Here is a 12,963-nt window from a genome sequence, read left to right as displayed (position 1 = left end):
ATGATCTCACAGTCTGTGAGTTTGAGCCCTGCGTCGGGCTCTGTGCTGACAGCTCAGAGCCTGGAGCCTGCTTCAGATTCTGTGTGTCCCTCTCTCTGCCCCTCCCCTACTCATGTTCTGTCTCTCTCTCTCTCTCTCTCTCTCTCTCTCTCTGTGTCAAAAATTAATAAACGTTAAACAAATTAAAAAAAAAGAGTTGGACGCTTAACTGACTGAGCCACCAGGCACCCCTTAGTTAAGCTTAATCATGGACATTCACCCAGCTTGATCTGTACTCCACTCACAGGAATGAATGGGGTTGAACATTTAAGAACTCAGAGAAGATATGCAACAAGTTTGCTATATTTCATCACCTTATACATGCTAGAGGAATACTCTTAGGAATTTCTGAACAGATGCTATATAATTCTCTCTAGCAATAGGCTGAAAAATACTATTCTAAATATTTCAGATCTTGTATTTCAGTTTTATGAAAATGGCACAATAAATATCTTCTGACAACAGTAATAGTACATTTGTCTTAATATAAATTATATGTCATAGGGGTGCCTGGGTGGCTCAGTCAATTAAGCGTCTGACTCTTGATTTTGGCTCAGGTCATGATCTCACAGTTTGTGAGTTCAAGTCCCACATAGGGCTCTGTGCTGACAGTTCAGAGTCTGGGTGAGATTCTCTCTCTGCCCCCCTACCCAAATAAATAAACATTAAAAAAAAAGAAATTATATGTCATAATAACTTTAATTTACTTGGCTAAATTCTGGTGTCATATTACTTGAAGATTAATACAAATTTCTTTGGGTTTTATTACTTTTACTACTAAGAAACAGAGATTCAAAGAATCTATTTAGTACCTTCTGGAGCAGAGCTTCATATGCCTGAAAGAAAGAAATACATATTATTCTACTGACATATCAGCTTGATGTTTGTTTTCATATTTATCTCTGTACTACAAACGTTTAAGTAGTTAGTTTAAGAGATATGAGAATTTTTTTAATGTTTTATTTTTTTTGAGAGAGAGGAGACAGAGAGTGAGTGGGGGAGAGACAGAGAGATAGAGGGAGACGCAGAATCTGAAGCAGGCTCCAGGCTCTGGATGTCAGCACAGAGCCTGATGCAGGGCCTGAATCCACAAATCATGAGATCATGACCTGAGCCGAAGTCGGATGCTCAACTGACTGAGCCACCCAGGTGCCCCTAAGAGATATTTAAAAATTCTCACAAATCAAGTCAGTTTGTGTACTTTTTAAAAAACTAATTGCTGCTACTTTTCCCCTGCCTTAGCTTGCCAGGAAGTTTGTGAATATAACAGATGATACAATTTCTTTAAGGAAGGGTCATTTATTCACAATTGTATTGCATTTGGTAGATTATCCAAGAAAAACATTTATTTTCAAAGTAGGTGCTCTTACTCAGCATATTTCAGAAAGCTCTCTTCCCAGTTTCAGAAACAGAAAAAACAATAACCAAACTAACTACAACAGCTATTGTTGGTTGAGCAGTTACTATGTGTTTCATGATCTATTATCTTATGATCATTACAATTGTTTCACATATATCTCATTTAATTCTCACAGCATATCTGAGAGGTAGACATTATTACCTGAACCTTAAAAATGAGAAACCCAAAGCTCCGAAGCTAAGTCACTTGCTCAGAGTCATATAGCTATCAAGAGGCAGAAGCAGAACTTTACATCATCTTGTCTAACTCCAGAGTCTGAGCTACTGACCACCATATTTTGCTAAGGGATTAAGAGAATGCATTTTTTTTTTACTACATGTATAAGAAAGGATGACTAGAAAGGTAAACTGCTAGAGAAAAACAAATTGTAAAACCTACATTTTAAAAAAGTGTGGGAGATTACTCACCATTTTAGGCCATCTCCACCCCTCCCACTAACATGGGTAAGTATTTAGAATGGCTTTCTTCCTTTTTTCCTTCAATGTGATGGAGGAATAGATGGAGTTATAGAAAAAAAATGTAATCCTACAAATACTGCTATTTACCCATACAATTTTAAATTATCGTCCATCTCATATTTCCATATTCTGTAGGTGCTACCAAAATTAACCAAATCAAAAGACTACAAGCAGATGTATAGGCCTCTCCAAAATACAGGTTGGGGGGTTGACCTTGTAAAGATCCCTTTGTCCCCATCAGAACAGAAGTACCCAGGGCAGTGCTAACTGAACCCAACCTAGATGAATGACACCACCACCATCTTCTTGCCCACACTAGATACCCAGGGGTCATCTTTATTTCCACTTTTCCCCCAACCACTCCCTTTTGGTGATGATGTCATTCTTCTATTTCCTGCAAGTTGCCAATTCTCCGTGGGCCTCTCTCCGTGGGCCTCTCTCACTGTCTTGGTGGGAACCCTCATCCTATCTCCTTTGTACCACTGAACTCATTTCATACCTGATCACTTTACTTATACCAGCCAACCTGTATCATTCACTCCACTGCTAGATGATCCTTCCTTGTAGTTTTGTAATTTTTGATAAGTTGAAAATTTCAGAAAAATACTAGAACATATCAGTCACCTATAATTCTACTACCCAGAATTAAGAATTATTGCTTTATAATAGTTTTTAAGGTATTATTTCTTTATTAAAATGTATTTCAAAAAAAGTTCAAACATTAAAAACAAAAGCAAGGTGATCTCTTTGGGGAAAATTGATCACATTATCAACTTATTTAAAGCCTTTCTGCAGCTCTCCACTGTCAATGGGATTAAGTCTAAAATCCTGATAAGGCCTCCATGATTTGGACCCTGATGTTTCTCACTTCCATGCCTTGGCCTACACCTCTCCTCCCCTAGAAAACCCTCCCCTCTCTTGCATACTCACTAGCACCTGCTAATCTTTCAGTATCCCAATATTTGGCTCAATAATATACTCTGTTATGAATCTTTTTTGGATCCCATACCCCATTCTCTGGTAGATCTGACTACTTTCTGTTGTGTCCCCAATACCCTGTATGCAGATAGCTGTACTTGTTTACATCTTGTTCTCTCTCTCTCTGGTAAGTTCCTCAAAGGCATGAGCTGTCTTACATTGTAATCTTTGTGTCAAATGCTTTGCACAGTTCCTGGCACTCAATAAATATTTATCCAATAAAAGAATGGTGCTAATCTATCACTTAGACCCTTGATGCCCTATTTCCACCATTCAGATATGAGTTTCTATTGTGTGGTAATGAGAAAAGACCATGAGCCTTGGTGTCAGATAAACCTAGACTCAAAGTCTGCTCTGCCCCTTACTATTTTTATGACTTGAGCAATTTACTTAACTTTTTTGAGGCTCGGTTCCCCCATCCATTAAATGTTCTTACATTGAGGGTTGTTCTCAGGCTTAAACTCTGGGACTGAGTCTAGCACATACAGAGTGCTTAGTAAAGACTAGTCTCCTTCCCTTCCCCTGTGACTGCTCTTGGCTTCCCAACTTAATTACAGTATCATTGTAGCCACTGGCTGGGAACTTAACCCTGAGCACAAGTTAACCCCACTTAATTCTACCTTAGAAGGCAGGGCTTGAGCTTTCTTCCTAATAGAGAGATAATGGGAATACTGGAAAGAGAATAGACTCTGAATTGCAAGGTGTGGATTTGAATATCCCCTATAAGTTTTGAGACGAGTAATTTAATTTCTCTCAGTTGTGGTCTTCCATGTGTATAATGGAGAAAATAATTCTAACTGGCTCTTTTCCCCCCAACCTGGCGACAGACAGTTTCAGTTGGACCTGGATGCCCGATTGGACCCAGGGCTTCTCAAACAGCCAAGGATCCCAGGGTTCTATGATTTAAGGTACCACAGACCATCCCACGCTAACTTGCCCTGGAAGCTCACCTCTTGAACTTCTGTTAATTGTGCTCTTGTTGCTACCAACGAGGTATTCCTTTCATGTAGAAGCTTCTTAAGACGAATCAGCTCTATATTCTCCTTAATGGAAGCTCTGGACAAAGAAGACAGTGCTGAAACATTCTGTGAATGGACAGAGTTAAACACCTTTCCCCCAACACTGCACCAAGAACATCTTCCTCTTCCTCTTGCATTTTTATCTTGCCCACAACATAGCAGAAGTAGGAAGCAAATGTATACCCCAATAAATAACCTCTTTTCTCCCATTTCCCTTTCACACCAGCTGAGATTTGAGAGAGAGACTACCAACCTTAAAACTCTGTGTTCTGAGAAAACATAATAGCTATTTTGAAAATTATGGTGCTTACAGCTTCCCATAAACTTTGCAAAGTCCAACTGAATCTGAGTCTTGTTTCCTTTGAGAAACTGGAAAGGTATGGGTATGGAGAACACAAGGGAAGATTATTATTTCTGAACCTAGGAGATCATATTTTCTTTATTATTTGAAAGGTATTCAGGAGGATTTGGGTTCATTAGACTCTATCTCAGGGATTCCCAGTCCCAACTGCTTATTAGAATCATCTGGAGAAATCTTTATAATTGTACTGCATGAACTCCACTCCCACATAATTGAAAGGGAATCTCTGGAATAGGGCCCAGACTTCTGTAGGGTTTTATCTATTTTTTAATTTTCAGAATCTGTTTACATGAAATAAATTATAAGATACATATGTTTTTTCTTTTATATAACTTATTTACCTGTTTATTTTTATGTGGTATGTTCCATACTGTATTATCTCATATATTATTTTTTGTTTTCTTAATCAATATTGTCTTTTTGATTAGAACATTTCTTTTTTTTTCTCCAAATTTTTATTCAAATTCCAGTTAGTTAACATGCAGTGTAATATTGGTTTCTGGTGTAGAATTCAGTGATTCATCACTTACATACAACATCCAGTGCTCATCACAACAAGTACCATCCTTAATACCCATCGCCTATTTAACCCATCCCCTCACCCACCTCCTCTTCAGTCTTCTTTGGTTTTATTTATTTGTTTTTTAGATTTTTATTTTTGAGAGAGTGAGTGGGGGAGAGAGAGGGAAACAAAGGATCCCAAGTGTGCTCTGCACTGACAGCACAGAGCCTGATGTAGGGCTCGACCTTACAAGCCGTGAGATCGTGACCTGAGCTAAAGTGGGATGCTTAACCAACTCAGACCCCCCCAGACACCACCCTCCGACTTCTGTGGTTTTAAAACATCTCCAGTTGAAAACTATGTTTGAACATGGATGTTTATAGCAATTTCATTCATAATTGCCAAAATTTGGAAGCAACCAAGATGTCCTTCAGTAGGTGAATGGATAAAAACACTGTGGTACACCCAGACAATGGAACATTATTCAGTGCTAAAAGAAATGAGCTATCAAGCCATGAAAAGACATGCAGGAGACCTAAATGCATACTGCTAAGTGAAAGAAGCCAATATGAAAAGACTACATAGTGTATGATTCCAACTATATGACATTCTGGCCAAAGGCAAAGTCAGAAAAACAGTAGAAAGGTCAACGGTGCGGGGGGTGAGGGGGAAGGGAGGGATGAACAGGCAGGGAGCACAGAGGATGTTTAGGGCAGTGAATCTATTCTGTATAATACTGTACTGGTAGATACATGTCATTATACATTTGTCCAAACCCATAGAATGTGCAACACCCAGAGTGAACCCTAAGGTAAACTATGGACTCTGGGTGATAATGATATATCAGTGCGGGTTCATCCATGGTCACAAAAATACCACTCTGGTATGGGAGACTGATAAGTAAGGGAGGCTGTGGGGGTGGGAAATGAGGGATATATGGGAAATCTCTGTACTTTCTGCTCAATTTTGCTATAAATCTAAAAGTCATAAATCCAAAAAAATAAAGTCTACTTTTAAAAAAAAGTTCTCCAGGGGCACCTGGGTTGTTCAGTCAGTTAGGCAACAGACTCTTGATTGCAGCTCAAGTCATGATCTCACAGTTCGTGAATTCGAGCCCCACATCAGGCTCTAGACTGACAGTACCAAGCCTGCTTGGGATTCTCTCTCTCTCCTTCTCTCTCTGCCCCTCCCCCAATCATTCTGTCTCCCTGCCTCCCTCTCTCACTCTCTCTCCCCCTCTCACTCTCAAAAATAAATAAATCAAATCAAATAAAGTTCTCCAAAGACTGATGCACAGTGAGAGCTGAGAACTCCTATCTGTGACGAGGATGAAACAGTTTTCCTTCTGTGAAGTGAAGCAGCAAATCTTCTAATTTACATAAACATTCTCTTTAGGTTAATCCATTTCTTAACCCACATAGGAATCCAGGTCTATTTCTCAGACTGAATTTAACCCCAGGCATTCTCCTTTCCTCTGAGACAGAGGAAAGATACCAGTAAGAATCTCTTACTTTTCCAGTTCATATGGCTTGAGGCATGGAATGCTGCACTCTTACCGAAGCTCTGTGGCCTTCTGAGCACACCCCAAAGACCTTCTATGTTCAAAATCTTCATCTTTGGACCACATTTTCTCAGGAGACTTGGGTGGTTCTTCCAACAGCATCGTATTGCTGGTCACAATATGAGCACTGTTAAGGCATGCAAAGACCAATGAGTTTAGTCATAAGTATGACTTTGCTGAAAGAAATTATACTGCTAGAATTAGGAACATTAAACACAAAAAGAAGACATAGAAATTGCTGTTCTAGGCATTTAGAACTGAGTTCTCACATGTATGAAAAGAAATTAGAGGAGTTAGTAATTTTGGTATATGTGATGGTTAATCTTACAAAATATAGCTTTCAAGTGTCAAACAGAAGTATAAATTAATTATGACCTAAGGGAGAAAAATATAAAGGGAAAGAGACAGAATACCTTCACTTAAGGAAAAGGCCTTTATTTGCCTTTTTTTCAAAGACAGACAGATGCTGATTTCCCATCTTTTAAGCAATGAAGTTGGAATTTGACCTAGAGTTGACTTTCAGCTTCTCTGATTATGCTGGAAAGATTTGAAAATGCCAACATTCACTTGTTCCCTAAATAATGTATTTCCAATTAAAGCTGAAGGAGTAACAGTGCAGGATAAAGGAGTAAGAACTTACAGTTCACTGGATTCACTGTATATTTCACTTCTGATCTTTTCATTTGTCACGTGTTCCTTGAATGTAGGAGGGGCTGTGTAGCTCAGCCTGTCACTGGGCTCTGGAAGTTCAGACAGAAGATGCAGACTCTGCAATAGATTTCTCCAGAACACTAAGGGCTAAAAGTAGGGAGCTTTGAGACCTGGGGGGAAATCCTTATAATAACCGCTGATCTCAGGGGAGGGGGTCTCAGTCTTACTCTTTTTTCTTTTTCCTCAATTCTTTTTTTTTTTTAATTTATTCATTTTTGAGAGAGAGCTGGGAGGGAGGGAGGGAGGGAGGGAGAGAGAGAGAGAGAGAGAGAGAGAGAGAGAGAGAGAGAGAGAGAATACTAAGCAGGTTCCACGCTTGTCAGCACAGAGTCCAACTTGGGGGTTGAACTCACCAAACCATGAGATTGTGACCTGAGCCGAAATCAAGAATTGCTTAACTGCCTGAGCTACCACAGGCATCCCTCTCAGTCTTTACTCTTGCATAGATATGCAAATACAGACTTAATAAATGAGCGGGACTACAGACTGTCAAGTAAGTGAGTATAAATGGGAAGAAGAAAGCTGCAAAGAAGAAAGGGACTATGTGTCTAAAACTCTAATGCATCTTTATCTCTGATGCTGGGTATATAACTCATACTCAATAATGCTGAAGTCAAACTGAACTTAAACTTAGACTTAACTAAAGACAACAAATTCTTATGGACCTAAATCAGGGATGAGGAGGCTAGGTGAAGGAAATTTACACAAAAAAATTTTATTTAATTCAATGTTGGGTTTCCTAGCAGCCATAGACTCTTAGCCATTTGGAATACAGGAAGAAAAGAAATCGCAACTTCTCACTTACAGCCTGATTTCTAAGCTTGGACTTCAGAATTTCCAGGTGCCCCTGCAAAGTTTTGATTATGTATATGTGTATTTTTCTTGGGAGGAGGCCTCGGTTTGATCATGGGCTCAAAGGTGTCCACTTTCCAAAAAAAGCTAATAATCCCAGTTTTAGACGCACAGCATTAGTCCAGGGTCCCATAGTTCCCGTAGAGGGACCTGTCCTAAAATCACTCATCATCAAGGATCATTCTAATCTACTTTCTAGGCCCCCTGCATAACTTGGTCAGCAGAATTCCTGTTTCCCTTGTCTGTTTCTCTCCTCTCTGGTACTTCATGGTGAACTGAGAATTGTGAACCTGACATCTCACCAGGAGAAAAAAGATTTTAGGAAGGTAGAAACTACTGGGAAAAAGAGCAGGTGGAATAAAGCAGTAAGGAGGAAAATGTGGCTGCCAAATCAATCCTTCCCAGTATTTCAGCCCTGTTGGAAACTTGGTCCTGAACCTTACCCCTCTTGGGTTTCTCGGGAACCGGCGCACCGGCCGTGCGGAGCTGTCTGTGTCCCGCGTGGACCCGAGGCTGGCTGCGGCGGGGAGCTGGGGGGCCGACGCGCTGGAACTGCAGCTGTAGCCCATGCAGCAGGGGGCGCTGGTGCTTAGTGGGGGGCTCTCGCCACCCCGCCTTCCGCCGCCGCGGTGCAGGCTCTTGGGCTTCCACCACCTCTGCCCTCAGGTCCCGGCCAGAAGCCATCAGCCGACGCAACGCTGTCCTCATCCTAAGGGCAAAAGTAGAGCCGGTGGAAGGGGCCTGAGTTATTATTTCTACAGTTCATTTGGTGGCAAATCATCATGAACTGATCTCTGATATAAATTTATCTACTGTGGTCCATTACCGATACTTTAAAAAATTAATTTTCTATCCCCAATACACTGTAAGTTTTTGAGGACAGGGAGGTTGTGGTATCCATCTTTGTCCATTCTATTGCAATAAAAAAGTGGGGGGGGGGCGGGGTTGGTCAATGTATTTATTTATATATTTATTTTTAAATACTATACATTGGCTTCTGTCCTAATAAATTGTGATTATGTTACAACATAAACAAAAATACTAATTTTTAAAGAATTGGTAATTAAATATAAGCATAAATTTTACTATTTACTTCTCCCATCCCACTTGTCTGCACACCCCCGTATATGTACCCAACTTTAAGGATTACTCTCCTACAGCCTCTAGTATACACCCCTATAGCCCCTCGTATATATTGAGACTTACCTATGGTGGACAGTCAATCACTGTTTGTCATCTTTTTTTTTTTAAATTAATCTCTACACCCAATGTGGGGCTCGAACTCACAATCCCGAGATCAAGAGTCTCATGCTCCACAGACTGAGTCAGTCAGGTGCCCCCCACTATCTGTCATCTTGACCTAAAATCATGCTTTCAACCCTTATCATCCAATTCTGTGGTCCCCCTGCCTGCCAGTTCTGACATACTATGTGGCTTTGGGCACGTCATTAACCTTTTGTGATCAGTTTCCTCATCTATGAATAAAGATAAAAATAGTACCTGCCTCATTAGATTGTTAGGAGAAGTGAATTAAATAAATATATGTTGGGGCACCTGGGTGGCGCAGTCGGTTAAGCGTCCGACTTCAGCCAGGTCACGATCTCGCGGTCCGTGAGTTCGAGCCCCGCGTCAGGCTCTGGGCTGATGGCTCGGAGCCTGGAGCCTGTTTCCGATTCTGTGTCTCCCTCTCTCTCTGCCCCTCCCCCGTTCATGCTCTGTCTCTCTCTGTCCCAAAAATAAATAAAAAACGTTGAAAAAAAAAATTAAAAAATAAATAAATAAATAAATAAATAAATATATGTAAAGTGTTTAGAACAGTGCTGTGCAGGGGTGCCTGGGGGGGGGGGGGTGGCTCAGTCAGTTAAGTGTCTGACTCTTGGTTTCAATTCAGGTCATGATCTCACCCTTTGTGAGTTTGAGCCCAGCCTGTTTCAGATTCTGTCTCCCTCTCTTTCTGCCCCTACCCCACTCACACTGTCTCTATCTCAAAAATAAATAAAACATTAAAAAAATTTTTTTAAAGAAAATGAACAGTGCTGTGCATTGTGAGCACTGTAGAAGTTAGCTATTATTATTATTATTACATATCATATCCAGATAAAGAAATCAAGTCATGAAACAGCCGGGTAAACTGCCCAAAGCCAAGGGTGATGGAATCTAATTTTTAGCCACTTAATATCTATAATCTCAAGTACTTTTTGGTTATCAACCAAGAAGCAATATTTTTTGGCCTATGCAACCTTCTGCTTTCACCAGATTCTCAAGTTCTCTGCAATATAAAAGAATCTCTCACTCTGAAGAGTGTTGGCATACAATGGAAGCCTGTATCCTGTAGATTCTACATGAAGCTTTGAACCACTCCTGGGGATTACCAGTGAGAAAGCAAAAAGATGCTCTTGACATTGGGGAGTAGGTCTAACCTAACTAGTTCCCGGTGTTGTGTGAAGCTGGACTGTTGTTCACAGCTAGGTCATGTTATTATCCTGTTGGACACAATCGCACACAACACCAACATCAGACAAGGCCACTGAGACCATGATAGAGTGATACTGAACAAGGCCACTGTATAGTTTCATCTAAACACAAACACAAGGTCACTGTGCTGCACACAAAATACCAAACATTCTCCTTTCCTGGTTAATAAGTGAGTGCTATTCTAACCAATTACAGCTTTAGCTTCACTCTAGTCTACCTTCCCTGCAGATAATGATTAACTGAGATATCCAAATGCGGAGTTGTCCCTGCTTTCTAATGGTATCACATCTGGAGCAAACTCCTGTTACCCTTGGACCCTCCCACAAATAACCCAACTGAAGCTCAAATCCTGTAATAGATTTTTTTTCTAACACATTCTTACTGAAATGACTGTATCATCTATGGTGTGCATTTCTCTAGCTGCAGTGAATAATAAACCCAACTTGCTCAACTATAGGTGTGTTCCTGCTAGTCTTTGGCCGGAAGGCATTGACACCAGTATCTTTAAAATATGTCCTAGAGATAAACTCTGAACTTTCAGAACTTCTATTCTTCCCATCTGTTAATCTATCCACACTCCATCTCAGATTCCTCTCCAGGTCTCATCCCAAGAGATGCCCTTTTGAAAGCCAATAACTTAAGGTTACCGTACACGGTATATTTCGGAGTTAAGGGCTTTTTAGCACAGTTACTCACTAGTTGTGACTTTAGGCAAGTTACTTAACCTTTTTATGTTTTCTTTTCCTCTTAATAGTACCTCCTCCCTCATAGTATTAAATAAGTTAATTGCATTTATAATAAGTTAGTTAATATACATAAAGCACTTCTAATATGCCTGATACAGGAAATGATCAATATGATTTTTGGTTTTGTTTTGCAAATAAAAACCTCCTTCTCTGACTTGCCCCTGTTCCCCTTTGTTCCCCAGCTTAAGGAGAACACAAGGTACCTTTTGATCTCATCCTGTTGCTTCCAATAAAGCTCCTTCACCAACATGTGCTCTTCACGAAGACGAAACAAGCTGTCCTCCAATTCTTCCCGGCTCATTCTGCTCAGGGGTGGTTGAGTTTTTATATTCTTACCTAAAGTCCCAGAAAAGGGTAAAGAGAGATTATTTTTACGTGTAATTTTTTTTAATCCATCAGGGCTCTCATCACATTTTGTCTAGAGGGCTTCAATCTATCTGAGTCGTGTGTTTGAAAGGAAATTCAGGAAGTATATGAAATGTGTGCTAATGGACCTCTTTATCATTCCATAGCATTCCTGGATATGGAATATCATTCCGTATTGTTTCAGCACAAGGTATGACTCAATCTCCTGTCTAGAAAGTACATTCTCTTTATAAAAACATCAAATTGGGCTGTCAGTCTACTTAATTTTTTTTAAATTTACTCTTCTATTTTTTCTGCTTACTAGATAATTTGGACATAGACAAAGACTGTGCCCACAACCATCTTCAAACCCTTAATAAGGAAATGGATAGAAACCTTTCTTGATTACTAAAGAGTCATCTAATTTGTTTTTGTGGTCTGGAGAAACCGTTCCCAAAGTTGCCTCCTTGAAATACAGCATCTGCTTGTTCTAAGCAGAGGAAACTAGAGCACACTTTTCAGTGTGTTGATGTTCACTGGCCCAGACTCAGCTCTTGATTGCATGGGAAAGAACCTAAAACTCCAGCACTCAAAATATAGCTCTTTCCCTGAAAGAGAGCGCTCAGAACTTCAGTCTCAGAACCACCTCAGCCACCACTATCCCCTCTCTGGTCTATCCTTTGGAAAAGGTAAGTTTTTTAAAAAACAGGTTTATTAAAGTATAGTTAGCATGTAATATGCTGAATATATTTAAAGTGTAAAATTTGGTCAATTTTGACAAGTGTTAGAACTGTGAAGCCTTCACAGTTAAGATAACAAACATATCCATGATAGCCAAGTTTCCTTGGCCCCTTTGTGACCCATTCCTCTCTACTCCATCCTAACCCCAATTCTACTTTAGTTCCCAGGAAACCACTGATATGTTTTATGTCACTATAGATTCAATTCTTTAGAATTTGATATAGATCAAATCATCCATTATGTACCCATTTTATTTTTTAGTTTTTGGGGGGCTGTTTTGACCTTTTTCACTCAGTATAATTATTTTGAGATTCATCCATGGTGTTTCTTATATCAATAGTTCCTTTTGGTTGCTGGTAGTATTTCACTGTACAGATACACCATAATTTATCCATTTGGTGGACATTTGAATTATTTCCAGGTTTTGGCTATTACAAATAGAGCAGCTATGAAAATATATCTATAAGTCTTTATATAGACATTTTTTAATTTCTCTTGGGCAAATATGTAGGAATGAAATAGCTGGGTCATAAGATAGGTGTATATTTAACTTTTTAAAAATCTGCCAAATTGTTCTCCAAATATGCATATCTCACAATATATAATATTACATATATCTTTATTATTTCTTGGAACCACTTGAAAGTAAGTGTACACATCATGTCCATTACTTTTTTTTTTTTAAGTTTATTTTTGACAGAGACAGAGACAGTGTGAGCAGGGGAAGGGCAGAGAGAGGGGGAAGACAGAATCCC

At 39.7% G+C, this 12,963-nt stretch overlaps 1 protein-coding gene across 1 annotated transcript in view; it reads right to left on the bottom strand.

Annotated features, from left to right (window-relative positions):
- RPGRIP1 (RPGR interacting protein 1) overlaps window positions 1–12,963 on the bottom strand; it is an 81,782-nt gene that overhangs the window by 52,525 nt on the left and 16,294 nt on the right. Inside the window, exons 2-7 of the mRNA XM_058738463.1 lie at window positions 11,326–11,458; window positions 8,345–8,610; window positions 6,979–7,078; window positions 6,334–6,465; window positions 3,846–3,951; window positions 852–875 (exon numbers count right to left, since the gene is read on the bottom strand). Coding sequence (XP_058594446.1) covers window positions 852–875; window positions 3,846–3,951; window positions 6,334–6,465; window positions 6,979–7,078; window positions 8,345–8,610; window positions 11,326–11,458 — 761 coding nt within the window. The remainder of the gene's footprint in view (window positions 1–851; window positions 876–3,845; window positions 3,952–6,333; window positions 6,466–6,978; window positions 7,079–8,344; window positions 8,611–11,325; window positions 11,459–12,963) is intronic.

The sequence above is a fragment of the Neofelis nebulosa genome, chromosome 7 (assembly GCF_028018385.1).
Source record: "Neofelis nebulosa isolate mNeoNeb1 chromosome 7, mNeoNeb1.pri, whole genome shotgun sequence".
Classification (NCBI taxonomy): Eukaryota; Metazoa; Chordata; class Mammalia; order Carnivora; family Felidae; genus Neofelis; species Neofelis nebulosa.
Note: the sequence above shows the minus strand (reverse complement) of the source record. Positions and strands in the feature narration are given on the sequence as shown.